The sequence below is a fragment of the Blastomyces gilchristii genome (assembly GCF_000003855.2).
Source record: "Blastomyces gilchristii SLH14081 genomic scaffold supercont1.4, whole genome shotgun sequence".
Lineage (NCBI taxonomy): Eukaryota > Fungi > Ascomycota > Eurotiomycetes > Onygenales > Ajellomycetaceae > Blastomyces > Blastomyces gilchristii.
This window is the reverse complement of record NW_003101679.1, coordinates 1,704,275-1,722,309: the sequence shown is the minus strand read 5'-3', so window position 1 is coordinate 1,722,309 and position 18,035 is coordinate 1,704,275. Positions and strand designations below refer to the sequence as shown.

The window sequence follows — 18,035 nt, the reverse complement described above, 5'->3', positions numbered from 1 at the left end:
GAATCTCTCTTATAAAGAGAAATATTCTTCAATATCAGAGAACTGATCTTGACTGAATTATAACTATTTTTATTCATGAAATAAGAAGAATTAAGTAGATTTTCTTTACACTTACTTCTCTACATTATATCAGACAGAATTATCTGCTGAATCTGCTGATTTTATAAGAGAATTCTGATAGTTATACTATTATCAGGCTTTCAGTGATTCAAAAGACAGTATTATATAATATTTCAATACTAAATACTGATGATAATAATGATTATTTAGTGTATAAATCTTGAATAATAAGATATTTATATTGCACTTGAGATATCTTATTTCTTTAGATAGTAATTTGATTTGTATAAAGTAGTTAACTAGTCTAGCTGAATAGTATACAAGTATTGATTTCACTAACAGAACAGTATATCATGGCTCACAGTATCTCAGTAGTATCTTGATGATGACATTCACTGATTATATGATGACTGAGCTGTCCCCTGATAATGTCAAGAAGTCCTGTGCTGTTTCAATGCCATCTTGACATTTAATATTCAGTGATGTGTCACTGAATATAATGATGGAACATGTGTTACAATCGGCGACACGTGACACGGGTGGAATGGTGGATCCACGGTGTAATCACCGTAAATTAACCCTACGTTCTTCCCGTATGGTATGACACCTACCCTAGTCACGTGCCACCCCAACCTATTTAGTGTAACTCGCGTAGTTAGATTACAACACAACAACGTTATCCTCCAAGACACAAGTTGAGTGGCCGTTCCCGATCTGTACATATAGATGTACGATGACCTCATCAACTTGTCTGTATTCGGGTCCCCCTAGGCACTTTTACAGAGTAGATTCAGGTAAGGGCTGGTATCCTCCCGAACCTTAAGAGCTGTACCACCGAGAAAGCTGCACATGGTCCCTGCTTCTCTCGAGGCTATCCTCATCCAGAGGTCCGTGCGCATCCCGTACTGCAGGTCGCATAGAGTTAAGAGTGCGAGTGCAGGTTCCTTTTTGCTCTCGAGGACATTTGAGAAACAGGCCTGGGCCAAGAAAAAGTATAATAGATCATGAATCTGGAAATTTCCCCTGTTCAAGTTGTTCTTAGGCGCAAAGGTGTCCGTGGAAAGGATGTGATGAACTACTTCATACAACGTTGTTCAAGCTGGGCCTTTTGAAAAGTGTACCTCTCTCTGTGTGCCACAAACATCTGATAAAAATGTGAAATGAATGAATTAATAAATGGATGCTCTCACTGTAAGGCCGCATTCCGCCCATGCGCTCTGTTCATCTCTGCAAACTGCAGAGCGCTTAAGGAATGGGAGAGCGCAAATCAGAACTCCTCGCCGCTAATCAGCAGCATAATTGGCAGCTACTAGCACTGCATGGTGCGCTCGACTGACGCGTCCTCGATTTCTTTTGCCCCTCTTGTCCGCCGCCCTTTGAATCAATTAATTGAATGAACTAGAGAGCGAGACATCACGAGTGCTCTTCATGATAACAGTGGAGTAGGAGTAGAGGATCCATGATTCATCACCGGTCGAGAACAGAGTCGAGCAGTGCTCTTCTTTTCTTCTCTGCCTGTGGCTTGGTCTAGGTCCATTTATTTTTTTTATTTTTTTTGCTTAATTTTATTGACTTGTCGTTCTCTTCTGCCCCCTTGTATGTAGTCTTTACGCGGCTGGATTCACAGAATCAGAGTGGAATAGGGAACAGACCCTGGAGCCTCAAAGTCTTGGGGGTGTGGCTGGATGGCCTTTAGCTTTTCGGGAACGTCTTCATTCGGTCCAGAATTTATCGGGGCTGGGCCGAGACAGTCGAAGACACTGAAACTCCGTGAGAAAAGGGGAAGCCATCAATTTGCAGATGCTCTTGCGTTGTTGTGGATGTGAGGATCGCAAAAAAGAGCTTCTTTGGCCTAGCCCTCTTATTGCGCGGAACAACCTCCGTAAAAGGCTGGTCTGTATCCTTCGATTATGGATTGATGCGGAAGGGGGGATGAAGATGCGCTGGAAAATGAGGAGGTGGCGATTTTGTATGCAGAATGCAAGGATTGTTGGGCCTTGTGAATGAGTCGGTGTTAAGTTAGGCTCGAAGCCTGTAATACCACCGGCTATCACTTGTGGCTTATTTTGGATGCCCAGGCGAAAGAACAGAACGGCGCGTCCACCCCGAAGATGCTTTGACAGGATTCCCTGAAAGGCGATGCTACTGCGTATATGTGTTTCGCCCATGCTGCCTTTGACTCATTTTATTTTATTATTTTATTTTGCTTTGCCGTCACATCTGCAGAACCAAGTTGTCGGGCTGTTGGCAGGGATTCTGGCTGGCCCAAAAAGGGAACAAGAACCATATGTTATCCGCGGTCGAAGCAAAACATTATTCCCCCCATTCTTTGCAGCCAGGACAGAGAAGACCAGGAAAATGGAAAATAAGCAAAATCTAGACGAAGTACAGAGTAACATGGAAGGTACTTCCTTCCAGGGCCCTAAGAGAAGCCACAATGTAATCGTCAAGGTAACCCCTAGCAATCTTGGCTGCTCTTAGCGCCTGTCGCTCACCCATACAGAGTACATCAGCCACTGAATCACCCTGATTCTGTCTCTGCGAATAATTGTTTTTTCTGCAGCTCATCTGGGGTAAAAAAGAAAAGAAAACGAGCCGGGCGAGCTGGACCTCACGCATTGTGAGATGAATTGAGAACCCCACTTGATAATCTATAAAAACACGTTCCTGGGAAAATCTTGGTTCCCTTTGAGGAGTTTGGACTGGAGGAACTTGCACTAAAACAGCCTCCGCCATCAGGATCGATCAATCAAAGAGGAGCATGAGGTTGAAAGAAGGGGGTTGGGGGAGGGGAGGGGTGTTCCGCGCCCCGAGGGGGCGCCTTTCCTTCAGTTCTGAATCGGCCAGCCCTCCCTCTCCTGATCAACGAACCGGGAAAAATATTCAGCATTCAAACCAGTCGTTTATTTAATTTGCTTTTTCCAGCTGATCTGCAGTGCTGGCTGACCGTTGGGAAAAGGTTAAGGACCCTTGTTTGCCCACGCGCCTCGATTCTCCCACTTGGTTGAAGTTGGCCATTGGTTTCCAGCGTGATGGAGAGTTTTGTCGTAGTTGCCGACGGTGACGAATAGAAATTCGAATATCGCTATCCCAGGGATGGTGTCTGGGGAAGGCAAAGTGCGAGGTACAGTACGTTTGATACCTCATGACACTCAGGGGCGGAATCAAGACCGCAACTCAGCAAGGAGTCCTCTCAGATACCATACCGATTAGTCTGGACCATTGGCCAGCCACCTACAGAGGCCTCTGTGGAAAATTTTGCCTCACGCTAAGAAATTATATTGAAATATGGTTTCTAATGCAACGAATCTCTCGGTAGGCCAGACCATCTGAGATTTGGGCGGTGAGCTAGTGAGCAAGCCAGGGGGTATTGGTCTCTAATTCTAAGAGTCAAACTCTCTTGATGTGAGATGGAACGGCAATACTTAATGCTAGGATCAGTATTTATTTCAGTTTAAATTCTTAGTGTGAGGCGAGACAAAACTTCTTCCGGGGGCATCCGTACTCCGTTAGGTAGTGAACTACCCTCTGGTTTGAGTTGCTTCTTTTCAGGGGCGAAAACGAGCCATAACTTGTAGACAAAGAGAATGAATCAACTTGACAATCATTTTTCCCAGTTCATCCACAAGTTTAACTAGGTAGGTAACTTTATTTTCCCCACTCGCTGTTTAGTAAAGACCCAAGGTCTTAGGGATCAGTGCGGCGTAGCGGACTTCAGTCTATCATGTAATGTACCTTTTTACCAAGTGCTTGGGGGAAACTGGGCTACCTTTAGTTTCCCTTCCTTTTCGGTTGCCGACTGACCCGGCCCATTTTAGCCATGATCATTCTTCCCAAAACGACCAACCGGAACGAGATTGGATAGGAAAGGAACAGAAAAAGCAAAAGAAGGAAAAGAAAAGGTCGCGGGTATGCAAGAAGCGCCTCACGATCAACACCAAGTCATGTATGATGGCCGAATGGTGTGGAGTGAGATCAAGAAGCTCCGTGGATCTGCGGAGGATGATCGGAAAACTTCCCAATTAGGATACGTACCAACCTTGATGTCCTTTTCTGTTCTACAGGTCTGCACCTTTTACCATGCCAGCCTTCATTTTTGTCCTGCATGAACGCTTTAGTCAACTCACTAGCTCTGGGAGGTTCATTCCTGCCACGATTTGTGGCTGCCGATCGGAGGCGGATTTGGGCAAGGTTTCAGCAAAGTCTACGGATGGGGAAACCCACCTGAGTTATCCTGGGAATATTTATATTTCCTTTTGAGAGATCTCAAAGTCCGTATTCTCTCCGCTGTATACTCAGTATATGATATGACAAAGGGAGTTCCCCCGTCATATTAGACTCCATACCCATATTGATATCAATACAAAGTACAATCATGTAGAAGTAGAAGGACGAGGCTAAAAATTAAGGTGAAGTTTACTTCGATGGTGCAACTACTAAGCAAAAGAGCTTGGTCACCACCGCTGCCTTTAACGGGCCGAGCCATTCCACTTTTGTCAACAGATGGCAAATTAGATAATGCTCTGTGACCCAAAGGGTTCCAGGCTGTCAACTCTGCTGAGCAATTGAAGGCCAAAAGAATTATTTGTATTTACATATATTTTTTTCTGTGCTACTCTGTCAGAAGCACTAAGTCCGAAAGCAACGACGTTTCGTTGTATGAAAACATGAGCGCAGAGTGTTATCAACGGTCGATTGGTTCGATAGATGATTAGTCAGACCAGACATGCCAACCCTGGAAGACACAGAAAAGATAGATCAAAGAAAATCTTACTCGACAGGCTTGGGACGGGGTTCCTTGCGTTTGTGGAGAAGCTCTCTGATCGTCCAAACCTCCTTCTGCCTTGTTATTGTTGCCCTCGACATTTTCTAATATGAGATGGAAGTGAGTCAAGCCGATAATGAATGATGCCTTCTCATGGGATCGAGGGTGGCTCTCTACAAAAAAGAAGTGGCAATACAATTGGAATCCGGGATGTCTGATAGCCTGAAGAATTCGTACGAGCATTTAATGGTAGTATGGGGTAGCAATCCTTGGTTTGTTTGAGTTTCGAGGAGATGGCGGGTTACAGCGCTATGACCAATGTATCTTTTGTATGGGCTCACCATATAAAAGATACCTAAAAAAATTAATATCTTCAACACAACATCAGATTCATGATATGTATATTGAGCAGAGAATATAAGAATTTAAATATATTAAAGTTTTACTACTAACTTCAAAATCACCAGTAAATTTGCTACTAAATTATAGCCATTATGCAAAATAAGAATAATTGATGTATTTATTTATTTTTTTTTTTTTTTAATATTCTACTCGTACCTGATGTTGTGGATATATGAGTTGACAGGTACCTTTTGTATGAGATATTCATACAAAAGGTACCTATTTTGAGAAGTTGTGGCTGGTGTGGTGGGGGCAGAAAGAGCTAAAATGAGCGAAATATGAAAATTATGAGAGACAGTCACACTGTATTAGTAATTTTTGTGTACTATGCGTGATGTGGGTTGTTTATTTTAGAGGAAGCACTAATAAAGTTGCGAAGATGTGTCCAGAAAAGTGGGTCAAACTTCTGTATATCCCCCAGGCGATGGGTTAACTCCTCTCAGCCCTCTTGGCCCCCGGACTTGAACCCTGCTTCCATCACCTCTTTGTTTATATTTCTTTATTTTTTATTTTTGGTTTGCTTCTGGTTTCCTTTAGCTAAAGTTAGGGTAACTAACGATTCCTGACAGATAGTTCCAATAAAATGGCGGCGCCATCATCATTACTGCCATGCAGACATAGTGTTTGATTTCTCTAGCCGTGTTGCCGTGAGAAATAGCAATCTTATCTGCCAGCATACGACACGACGTAAGTGTCTTGATAATGGGTTAGGGGTCTAGGCGAGTCCTTACTGTGATGACGAAATGTCCCCCTCCCAATAAATAACATGGCTAGCGGGGTGCGGGATCTCTTTAATCATTTACAGCCCCGCTTCGCAACTCGAGGCAGGGCAACGACTCAGAACGAAGATTGGAATTACTGCCAGTGCCAATGGATGGATGCGGCGAGAAAAGGATCGTCCACCCCCAGGTCCCAGGAGCGGATGGTGATGTCATCAGAATGAGGAACCCAGGCTGAACTAAATCCTACCCTGGTAGATTTAGCCTATAGTTGTTTGGCCGCAGGGGATCAACTGCCCCAAACGTAGGGGCTTGACGACAGAGCGCTGAACGACATTCTGCCCAGACCTCCCCCGCCCAAAAGCCCACCAGCTAGCCCATGTCCGGCGAGAGGCTAGACGTTAATAATGGGGAAGGATTAATAAGTCCTTTTTTTTGTTATGATTGGATTTTGAAATTCAACTGGCTGCCGAGAGGATTGGTCGATATGATATTACGCAGTATTACCCATTTGCTCGGCGCTATCAGAAGGAACGGCCAAAAGCCATGTACGTGCGACAACTCGTTTAATAACTGCGGTCTAGAGGATCAGCACCCTTCAATATCAGTTGTGATTAAAGAAAGATCAAAACGCTGATGGTTTTAATGAATGACGCTTGATTGTAGATTTACCAGGCGAGAATAGGATACGCTCCAACACTCCCCAACCCTTGCGATGAACTGTGGGACCTATCTCCTATTCTGTTACGATGTTGGAGGCAATCCGTTCGGCGTGCAATTGAGTGTCAGGCAAGGATCCCTGGGGCCGCAGAGGCCGATGTGATGAGCTCCTTGATCGCGCATTTCGGCAACCCCCTAGTCGACTGCCCCTAGGTATCTGGGCAGGCAAAATACCTTTCTCCGCCCAAGAATTCGCTGACCTGGTCACAATGATGAAGTTCAATGACTTAGCTAATGGTTTCGCCAGCGATGACGAACAATATATCGAGCGGCGGCAGCCAAAGTCCCTAGAGATATGCAACTATGTACTATACTTTCCAGTGGCTTCGGTCTGTTCCGGAATCTATTCCGCTAGCAACCAACAAGTGTTATCAGTCAAAAATAGCCCTGTTCTCGGACGCCCAATTCAAGCAGTAGCACAGAAATACGGAGGCTGAGATGGTGCCTTGAGCTTAATTGATATTGGATGCTTCAGGCTCTGCCGTTTGCGCTACAAACCCTGGGTAACGTCGCACATTTCTACGGAGATAAAAATTGATATATATATTTTTTGTGGTGCGGTTTGCTTGTCCAGGCCTAGGTGGGAGAGCGGGGGGGCCATACTCTTCCTTGCCCTTGCACTTTGGACTGTTCTTCCCCCACCCGATCTAGAATCGAGAGAGATCGGGATACGCGCACGATCCAGACGTTGTAGATCCTACGGAGAACACGATGGGTACTGTACGGTACATGGACTGGCATGAAGATCCAAAAGGGGGGAAATGAGAAGCACCGTGTGCTCAGCCCGCCCCCTTCACAGCTATTTGATATGAATATGTATATGTACAGTACTTATCTCAACATTTCTCCCTCCGATAGTTTCCACATCCGAGGCCAACCAGACCATGTATGCAGGCGGGGTGGGGAAATATCATCGACGTACATCACACGTACCTACCTCCCCGGTATGTATATACAGTACTAACAGGATGAGCTTAGCATTGACCCCTTTCGCGCTTTGGGCCAGAACACATCATTACGGACCTGTTGTGCCGCATTGTGCACAAGGAAGTGGAGTGAGAGTTTAGTCTACCAACCTATCAAACCGAGCATTCAGTAGGAGGACGACGGATATGGATAAAAGCCACATCGCGCTAAGACGATAAGAATTGATTGATCGTTTTTATTAATTTTATTTTATTTTATTTTATTTTTTTAAGCCTTTAAACCTTTTTGCTCCTTTTGACCAAAATAAGTTGTGTGGATGCATTTCCGGTTTATTTTATTCTATTTATTTTTCTATTGGGACCGTACAAGTATGTACAGTACATAGTCCCTAGGTATGATTTTTCTTATTCGTCGGAAGCAGGGCCCGAGGAGGCAAAATGAACCTGCTGGGGTACAGGGGCCAGTGTAGTGTGTTTGACGCTTCTATATCGTGGTTGAAACCGCGTAAATTGGTGACCAACTGTAGTAAGCAGATTCAAAAATGCACGTGCGTGTACTCCTCACTCCTCTCTGCAAGTGACTTACTGAAATAGAACCATTCACCAACGCTGAGGAGAAGACAGACAGTGTTGAAGAATTCATCCTTTGCCATTTACACTGCGCAGATATTTTAGGTCACCGAGTGCTGCAGGGTGCTTGTGTGGCGCGGATGAGCACAGCTCGGCCTGCAGAAGTGGGGAAACTGGGCGATGTGAGGAGCCTAGGAAGTAGGCTAGGGATTACGTCATTCAGTGGCTGGTGATCTTTATCAGTGTGGCGCATTCAGCACTTGTGGCGCTCCAATAGCTACCTAGGTTAACCTCGGATATTGCCAGATTAGGAGGCGAACTTCACCGACGAAAGACGAAATATCAAGCAAAGGTAGGTGGGTCTGAACAACCAACTGGTAGATTACCTATGAAATAATAGAAGTGCGGGGAGGAGAGGAAGGGCGCAAAATGTTTGCTGTGTGGTGGGAAGTACCCCATATGAATTCTCAGTGATTGGTTCATGTGTGGCTATCGGTAGCTTCTTTGACAGCTTGAATCCGATGAACTCAATGAAGAAAGGATGAGGCCGACGCTGAGGAAGGGAGAGAGAGATAGAGAGAGAGGGTGGTAAGTCCCAAAGCCAATTGAGATATCACCGGGATCACTGTTTCAATGTTTCGTCATAGCTATCAATTGTATCTGGTATCTTCCTTTCAGAGTTCCGCCCGCCGTCATAACCCTAAACCCATTATCCCTCTCTTCTCAGTCCTGACGACTACTTTTTACAAGGGCCAAGCTGGAGCCGTCGAGCCCTTGCTAGCTGCGACTTGAGGCTTGCCGCCAAGCGTACCTGTGGCGGGCCTGGCTTGTTTCCCCCCCCCCCCACCATTACAACTCCCGTGGATCCTCACTTAGCCCATCTGATGGCGTCTTCAGGCATGGAACCTGGCCTGCTCCATCCTAAACCCACTTCACTTCGAAACCCACAGTCAAATAATAATGTATCCATCATGTACTGTACCTAAGGGAACGATAATCCCAAAAGCGATCCTCCCTTCTAAACCACCCACCACACCACCCCTGATCCTGTACCGTGGAGAGGTGCGAGACTCCCGCAAATTCAGAAGGCTTGTCCAATCAGACAATTGATACAGTCCCAGAGGATCCTTTACTACGATGGTCCATCTCATCTCTCGCCGACCTATGTCTAGGCTAGTGTGGCATAAGAGAGGCTATTATTCAGATAGTCGTCACCACTTTGCCCACCGAAAAAAATAATTTCAGATCGCGGGTTGCTAGTTAACTTTGTGGTGGTACCCAGCTCTGGGTGTCTGACAACATCGCCCCCCTCGGATCTTATCGTTATATTTACGCATCTCCTCCTACCTTGAACTCAGATTAAATAAGAGAAATTCTCTCGTCACCATAATTCTTTTACCCTCTTTTCCTTGTAAACTATATACACCTCTTAATACAACTTTTCCCTGGCTCTCTGTATATTCCCTTCCCCTTTTCCCTTCTCAAAACTTTTCTTGATCTGGCCGACGCTATCAATCTATTTAGTTGCACAGCATTTCGCATGTCAAGGACTGAGCGCCGAGCTACGACAAATTTCCCAAGCTTTTGTGCCTTCCCCAAGTGTGATACGTTTCTTGCCTGGATACCCGTTAATCGCGAACTATAGCAATTGCTTCTTGGTCTTGCCATTGCCCCTGGCGCCTTTCGTTTCTTACCACCATTGTCATTCGTTCCATCAATCAATCCCAATGTTTCGTAACCGGTACGTGGAATAGATAACAGCCAGTCGATTCCAGCACGGTTCTTTACTCCAGGCGCAATTACATGGCCCCCTTTGCTTAAGTTCTCTGCGGTATACAGGAAAAGTTCACAGAAGCCGGGAGAGGAGCTTTACTCTAACTTCAAACAAAAATTTCCCGAGATTTGCCCCGGAATTGGTTCAACAACAACGGCTGAAGGCCACCCGGACAAAAATTTAGCCGATGCGCCCGTGAAACAGGGTGTACAGCAACAAAGGTGAGTTTTAATTCTTATTCATACAAAACTATAAATTGCGATCTTTTCAGATTATGCTGGTTTTGACGTGGTTGCTGATTGAGAAGTAATGGGTATAGACCAACGATGGACTCTGAGGAAAACAAAGGCACAGAGCAAACATCAAAAGGCCTCCCGGATCACTGGCGATTTACTCCTTCTATAATGGACCCTAACTCTTATGCATTCACGTCGCTCGCAAACCAGCCTTCCACCTACTATACCGCGACACCGACTGGGATGGGCATGCCCTGCCATACACAAGTACCCGACTTATCTACTCCGGGAATGACACTTAATTTACTGAGCCCGCTTTCAATCCCTCCCAGTACTTCTGCTACCGATGCTGCTGCAATGCAATCTGCCATTGACATGAATTCATTTCACCATTCTTTCGCTCCCCAGGCAGGAAACGGCGTCGACTCTTTCCATCATGCACCAGCGTATGCTCCGAGCAGTTTTGTAAATCGAGACCCAAGATACAATCCGCTACATGTCGAGAATTCTCCTATTAATGGGGTAAATGCGAATAATCACATTGGTTTACTCCCTCACGGTATAGGCTTATCAACCCCTGTTGACAATCGTCCGAACCCAGGGAGTGAAAAGTAAGGTTTTACACTGTTGTAACTTGCCGTGTGATTTTTTTTTTTTTTAAAAGACAGACCATCATGCTGACATGTCCCGTTTTAGCTTTCGGTTCAATGTCACGCTCAAGGCAGCCACAGCAATGGTAAAAGACCCTGATGAGATACCAATTACATATCTTAACAAAGGCCAAGCCTATACAATGTCGGTTTTGGATACTGGGCCAATGACATCAGGGGCACAGCCTTTGAAATATCGCACTTTTATCCGCGTTTCTTTTGAGGATGATGAACAACGCTCAAAGCCAGCCAGCTGCTGGCAGCTATGGAAGGAGGGCCGTGGTTCCAACGAAGCCCATCACCGCGATGGAAAGCTCTTGGCAGTAGAACATGTTGACCCCAACCAAGGCGGAGATGGAGATATCAGGCCATCTCAAGTTCATCTAGAAACTGCTAATTTCGATGGTTTCTCTGTTATTTGGTCCCCGAACCCCAATGGAAACCCATGCTGCTCGATATCAGTTCGTTTCAATTTCCTCTCCACCGATTTTAGTCATTCCAAAGGTGTCAAGGGAATTCCTGTTCGTCTATGTGCCAAAACAGAGGTTATATCTACTGGCCATGGAAATCCACCCCTTGAAGACCGGCCTGAGGTGTGCTATTGCAAGGTCAAGTTGTTTCGAGATCATGGTGCCGAGCGAAAGCTTTCCAATGATGTTGCACATGTCAAAAAGCTCATTGACAAGCTGAAACAGCAAATCAGCCAAGCTGAACTCGGGTCTGGTTTCAACAGGAGAAAAAGAAGCGGCTCATTTGTCAAAGGAAAGATCACAAAGCATAAAAGAGCCTGGTCAGGTGAATCAAGCAATGATTCTGGGAAATCAACTTTAGAAGAGGATCTTCAAATCAAGCTCCGCACATTGAAAGACATGTTTTCATCTACTCGCCCTTTCAGTGCTCTCAATTTGAAAGGCGATGCCCATGATGACCCAGATCTCTTCCCAGTCCACCTGGGAATTACTGACGAGGGATTCTCACACTCAATAGGATGGGAGTCCCGAAATAACGCAGAGGGATCCTCCATAGCATCTCAGCATGTCTTATCACCCGCAACTAGCAACCATTCGCTCAGCTCCTCTCATAACTCCTTTGACCCCAACACAGGTTTTCCTCACCAACCACAAGTCTATGACGGCTCCCGTCACGACTCGATGGATTGGTCCAGCGTTTCCCAACAGGATTCTGATAGCCAACAGCAAATTAGGAATGGTCGGTTCTTAAGCCACCCAGTGAAGATCCAAAAGGTTTCTGCTGGCGGCCGCGCTGGTCACGACGGTTGGATCGAAGCGATGGATGTCGACGCCACCTATCAGCTGCCGTTGGCCGCCCCAAAGAAGCCCAGTACGTAACCTCCATCCTCCCTATTGTACCACCCTATCGCCCACGCTCCATAAATAGGTCTAACGTTTAGCGGCAGCTTCCTGCTTCTATGTCCAAATACGGCAATCCTGTGGCAACCAGGTCCCAGATGGCTACTATCATGCCGTCTATCTCACACAGCGCACAGCTAAGGACCTGGTACATGTCATCTCCAAGAAATGCAAGATCGATGCGTCACGCGTCGTTCGAGCGCTCTGCCTCCGTGGAAATGGGCTTCATGTTATTCTAGATGATGATATCGTGAATGAACTCCCTGAAGGACAGGATATGGCGGCTGAGATTTCTGAGGTTCGCGATTGCTCGCTAGACGCTAGCACTAACGGTGACTCGTCGACACCATCAACATCCTCTGGAATCGAAGTGAAATTGATCTTTTAATCAATATATTCTCGCCGCTACACCTTCTTCTTCCCCCTGGCCTTGTTTTTTTTTTTTTTTTTAACTGTCCGATTTCGGGTTTCTTTCCTTTTCCTTCGATTTGCCTTCCTATACTTGCGGCGCGAACGGCCTTGCTCAATCTCTCGGTTATTTCTCATTGAATTCTGTCTGGCGTTGTGGTCTTGTTGTCACCTTTGCTTTTTATTTTGCTCTTGCCCTTGAGTCTGAGTTGGTACTCCTCAAGGAGGCTATTTGCTAATGAACCCGGCTGCTCATGCTCTGTTGGGGTGAACCCCCAAAATGCCAATCACGATACAAAAGGAAAAAGGATGTGTGTGGAAAAGGAGTCTTAGAAAAACATGAATTGAAGATTGATGAAGAAACGATGAATCTTCTTCTCTTCTGGGTGGCTGGTTTGCTCAGTTGGTTTTGTTACTTCCTTTTCAATATTTATTTATTCATTTATTTTATTTTTGGAAAGGTCGAATCTCTCTCTCTCTTGTTTTCTTCTTTCCTTCTTTCCTTCTTTTCTCCTTTTCTTTTCTCCTTTTTTCCTTTTTTTTTGTATTCTTATCTTTTGGCTTTTACTTGTGTTCTATTTATTTTTCATATACGAATATTCCCACTGTCATTACGGAGTACATACCCTATACACCAGGGCGTCGGCTTTTTGCTTTGAAGAAAGAGCGTTTGGTCGATAATTTTCTTTTTTTCTTTTTTTCTTTTTTCCTTTTTTTTCGATTGATTCTTTTTTTGATCGACTCTTCTTTTGGTCGACTGGCGTATCCTCTTCGCCTTTTAATTGCTTTTTATTCCCGGTGTTAGATTTGAATATCTTTTTCGATTCTTCTTTTGCCCTTCTTCTAATTTTGTATCCGAGGAGGTGCTTTGAACTCTCCCTTTTCTGTTTATGAAACAATGGAGCCATCTATCCATTGTACAGTGCTATTTTTCGTTAATATTAGTTTTCCGTTAACTTTCGTGAAAATGTCTTCCCGTTTCTCCCTCTCTGTCTTTTTCTCTTGTCCTTAATGCTTGTAAGGGAGAGCAGTAACAAACGAACAAAGCTAATTGCAAATTAACATGACAATGATGGGCGGATGGCACTTTTCTTCAGTACTGTTAGTTTTCTGAGAAGATTTGGAGGTTGATATTCTAATTATTATCTTCCATAATTTATGGATTGACATATCCCCCCTGTACAACAGCAGTGTGTAGTGTCTACTCTTACACATAGGTAGTTAGTTATCTCAGTTCCTAATCAATATACGTCGTTGAATTGGTGTATTCTATCAGGAGAGACCCTTTTCTTTGGGTACATTATAAAACCCAAACAGTTGGAACTGTCTAAAAGAGCACTTGATTTGCTTGTAATTACCCTCGCTCCGTATTAATCACAATAGATAGATAGATTTTGCTCGGAGTAAAAGCTGGACATTATCTATACACTGGCAATGTGCACTATGCACCCCTACGTGCTTCTCTCTGCATTAAAACGACGCTAACTTACTTACCTTACCCTTACCCTTACCCTTACCCATAGGCGCGGCACCATAAAACACCCCTGCTAAATCTTTAAGAGAGAGTAAAACAATGGCAAATACCCTGCAAATACCCTCATCGTCATCAATGATGATAACCCCCTTCCACCCCCATCAATTGATCTTACACCTAGACCAAAAGATCGCTCTCTCATGCATCGAACACGGGCTGAGACGCAATTCGATATCCACCCGTACACGGGGGTATGTACATGTACATGTACATATGGGTCCCTACCTGTGTAGGTAGCTCTAGACTTGCAGTGTGAAGTATGATGGCATGCATGGGCCCAGTAGGCCAAGCTAGGCTAAGTTAGGAGCGGAGAGATAACTACGAATCTTAGTTAATACTTTCAATAATACCTAATTATCTATGTGCATACGTAGGTACTGTACATGTCAAAAGCTGTACCAGCCGTGTTCCAGGTACTGGACCGACCGGCAGTGTGATAGTTTCGGGTGTATGTAGGGATTGTGCAGGGATCACAGACGTAGTTACTGTGGAGATTATTCGGGATATTCAACCTCGCGATATTGATGAACGCGTGGCTGACCTTTTGCCTTTCTTGACTGTGGAGGGTGCGGTGTTGGGTTGGACAATGACGACATCGGCATGTAGGTAGGTAAGGTGAGAGCTGTGTATAATTGTTGATATTTCTTTTTTTGCCCCCGGGTGAGGTTATGACGGCTTATTATTATTGGCTTAAGTTAATTTTTCATCGATTCGGACTGCGCTGTTCAACCCAACCAACCCTCCCTGTCCTTCTGCTGCCTGACGCAACTACACAATGGCGCAATTAAAACGAGTTACACGTCTTATTATGTTTATCATGTCTCAACTCTCTATCAAACATCTTTTCTACTTGATCCCGGGCTTGTGCACCGGGGAGTTCAAACCCGGGTATATGGTTTCCCTCGGGTAAAGCTTAGATTAACTTTAGGTTACCTATCTAAGTTTCCAAGGTTGATTTCCTTCATATCTAAAGCTGCTTTAACCGGTGAGGCTCATTCGACCTATCCGGGGTGGAAGGGCATTTCATCGTAAACGCTTCTTTTTGATTGCTGCATATAACATGCACAAAAATGAGTTGATATCTACAAAGGCTACTTGGAACAATTAGAATTTTCGTTCGTGTCTGTCACTGCTACGGATGTCATCACTACACCTCGTCAGTATATAACTGGGCATTCAGCACGCGAGTTGAAATTGAAAGAAGAGCCGTTTGCATGGTAGCTCCGAGCTGTGCGGCCCATTATTCATTAACACTTCAATGGCTACGAGTGGAACGGGGACTGTAGGCGAGAACCTTATGACGTAACATGACTCACCACCCAACAAACTCATCCACCCAACGAACTCCAAAAAGCACTCTATAGAGCTGTTAATTTTCAATCATAGCACAACAATGCAATAAGATATTAATATTATTTATTAAAGATTAAAACTATATGCAGAATACATCATATAAATATATATAATTAATTCAGAGAATGATTGCTTGGCCTAATAATCTGTTCAGAATATGAAACTCATGATTTTAAAATGATTGAATCAGATTGCAGTGTAGAAGATGTCAGAGAAGAAATATTATTTGATTTCATCAGAGAGATCTGTATATAATACTTATTACTGCTTTTAGAAGATTGTATAGAGCTTCTACAGTGTTTTAAGCTCACTGTTGATCTTCTTATAGATCTCTTTGAAATCTCTGTGAATATCTGCTTTACTAACTATGCTTTATAACATTTAGCAGCACATTCTTTCTTCTCTTTTTACAGTTAAAGCTTCTATTCATCTTACTATTGTTTCTCTATAAGATGTTTAGCTGCAGCTGCAGCTTTGATTTTCTTATAATATTAAGCAGCTTCTAATCATTACTTCTTATATTATTTCTTTCACTTCATGAGCTCTATCTGCTTTTACTTATAAAGAATCACTTGTTAAAGCTTCATATTCTTCTTATATATCTGATCATTGATTTTTACAGCTTTGTTAGTATCTGCTTACTCTCTCACAGTCTGTATCTTGATAAGAGAAAAGAATTGAGTAAGTAAGAAATTTGATGAATTAAGTAATCTCATACATTTATCTTATTTGTGTTGTTTTCTTTCATTATTTAGAGCAGTCTGAAGATTTCTATTCTCTATTAAGAGAATCTCTCTGTTCAGAGCAATATTCTTCTCAGCACAGAGAATTTTTTTAATATTAACTGAAAGTCAGCAGTGATATTGATTTGTCTGCTTTATCAGATCTTACAAAGCTTGTATAGATATAGATATACACTACTGAAGCAGTTCTGAGAGTGTAAATAAATATAATTAAATCTTTTCAAGAATGCAGATAGAATCTATAGAATGTATATCAGTGATTATAAAGACAGATTTGATATTTTCTACAGTTGTAGAGATTTCTCATACAGCATGAAATAATTATCAAAAATCTCACTTTGTAATCTGAATAAAGCTATAGTCAGAATATGTATAGAAATCTAGTTAATCTGAATATGTCTTTATAAGTGAGTTAAATATTTCAACATTTAGTGACTATAAACAGTGTGTAGAGTGAGAAAAAAGAATAGTAAGTAAAATTCAATTTCAATCTGTGTAATCAATGAATGTTATATTTATATGAGATGAATGATCATCTAATATAAGCAGATAATAATAATTTCTTGCTTTTTACTTTGTATAAGAATTAAATACCTGTTTCAGCCAGATTAATTCATATTCATTATTACTTTATTCATTTTCTAAAGTAGTAAAGTATATCTGATTCTTTTTAGAATCAAAATCTTCAAGTCATGTATCTTACATATCTCTTGATTTCTTATAATAAATGAGTGCAGGTGAAATTATAGTTTCATCTGTATAAATATTAGTAAGTAAAGAAATGAATTCTCTACTGTTATTCTACACTGCTTTAATTATATACTTTCATTTGAGAGCTTCTATAGAAACAATTCACTTGAGAGTATAAAGAAGGCTAAGAAGAAAGCCTTTTTTATCAAAATTGTAGATATTCTGAGATAGAATATTATACTGCTTAATCTTCTCCTGCAACTATTCAATAAAAGTTAGTAAAAAGCTCATGAAATTATACATAAAAAGAAGCAAAAAAACTGCAATTACAAGAATAAAGAATTGTTTAAAATAGTAGCTATTATTCATCTATTTTCTCTTTTGATTCAGAGCATAAAGATAGATGCTCTTGATCTTTGTTTTATATCACTCACAAAAGTAAGACACTCAGTTGATTTCTACTTGTGTCTTAGTGATCTCAAATACAAAATTGTACAGTATTTGAGATGTCACAGAGAAGTCACAATTGAATAACTGATTAATATGAAATAGAAGACATTATTCTTCAGTATTTGTAAGATTCTGATAGTAAGTTGATGTTGCCTCTGTTCTGAAGACCTGTTGATCTTTGAACTGCTGCATCAAGATAACATGATTGATTCTGAATTCCTTTGCAATCACAGCATATTTAGAAATCAATTATTGATTCAATTGAGCGATTGCTTGCTCCATAATCGCTTCATTGGGTGGCATGATGGGTGGTTGAAGTTGAAGAGTTGCAGAGATTCATGGAAAAAATAGCAGTTCGTTGGGTGGATGAGTTCGTTGGGTGGTGAGTCACGTTACGTGGTTCTGACGGCTGGGCTTGAGCTGGCTTCCGCTCAATGGAAAACCTAATAATCATCGTGAACATGGGTTCCGGGGACCTGGGGTAGTGGAATCTCGGCCGTGACATTGGGATGCTGAAACTCTGGATTAGTTCAAATTATCGTTTTGTCTGCTGGTGCGAAACTACACCCACACAGGCCCCACACCCGGCGAAGGAGGGGGAAGGGGGAGGATTTTTAGCCGTTATGATTGCCGTTGCGTAATGATGATAGGCTGTGTTCCCCTTG

The 18,035-nt window shown here is 43.0% G+C and overlaps 3 protein-coding genes across 4 annotated transcripts; 2 read left to right on the top strand and 1 right to left on the bottom strand.

Moving 5' to 3' along the window:
• Positions 1-307: 307 nt before the first annotated feature.
• BDBG_02860 (uncharacterized protein) lies at positions 308-4,445 on the bottom strand. Its single transcript, XM_031720989.1, has 3 exons — positions 4,285-4,445; positions 4,096-4,161; positions 308-3,779 (listed from the first exon to the last, which is right to left on the bottom strand). Exon 3 carries the CDS (start codon positions 2,226-2,228, stop codon positions 1,773-1,775), a length of 456 nt encoding a protein of 151 aa, XP_031577348.1. The 5' UTR covers positions 2,229-3,779; positions 4,096-4,161; positions 4,285-4,445; the 3' UTR covers positions 308-1,772.
• A 2,430-nt stretch (positions 4,446-6,875) lies between these two features.
• Positions 6,876-8,530, top strand: BDBG_02859 (uncharacterized protein; the record flags this gene model as incomplete). Its single annotated transcript, XM_031720988.1, has 3 exons — positions 6,876-6,995; positions 7,361-7,610; positions 8,187-8,530. The coding sequence occupies 3 exons, from the start codon at positions 6,876-6,878 to the stop codon at positions 8,393-8,395; spliced, it is 579 nt and encodes a 192-aa protein (XP_031577347.1). The 3' UTR covers positions 8,396-8,530.
• Positions 8,531-8,972: 442 nt separating this feature from the next.
• Positions 8,973-14,186, top strand: BDBG_02858 (the record flags this gene model as incomplete). 2 transcript variants are annotated; one of them, XM_002626635.2, is made up of 5 exons in its annotated part: positions 9,857-9,903; positions 10,002-10,157; positions 10,256-10,783; positions 10,869-12,163; positions 12,240-12,580. In XM_002626635.2, the coding sequence occupies exons 1-5, from the start codon at positions 9,890-9,892 to the stop codon at positions 12,578-12,580; spliced, it is 2,334 nt and encodes a 777-aa protein (XP_002626681.1). In that variant the 5' UTR covers positions 9,857-9,889. The 2 variants fall into 2 exon arrangements, with proteins under 2 accessions (XP_031577346.1, XP_002626681.1); XM_031720987.1 differs by having other exon boundaries at positions 8,973-10,157; positions 12,240-14,186.
• Between the last annotated feature and the right edge of the window lie 3,849 nt (positions 14,187-18,035).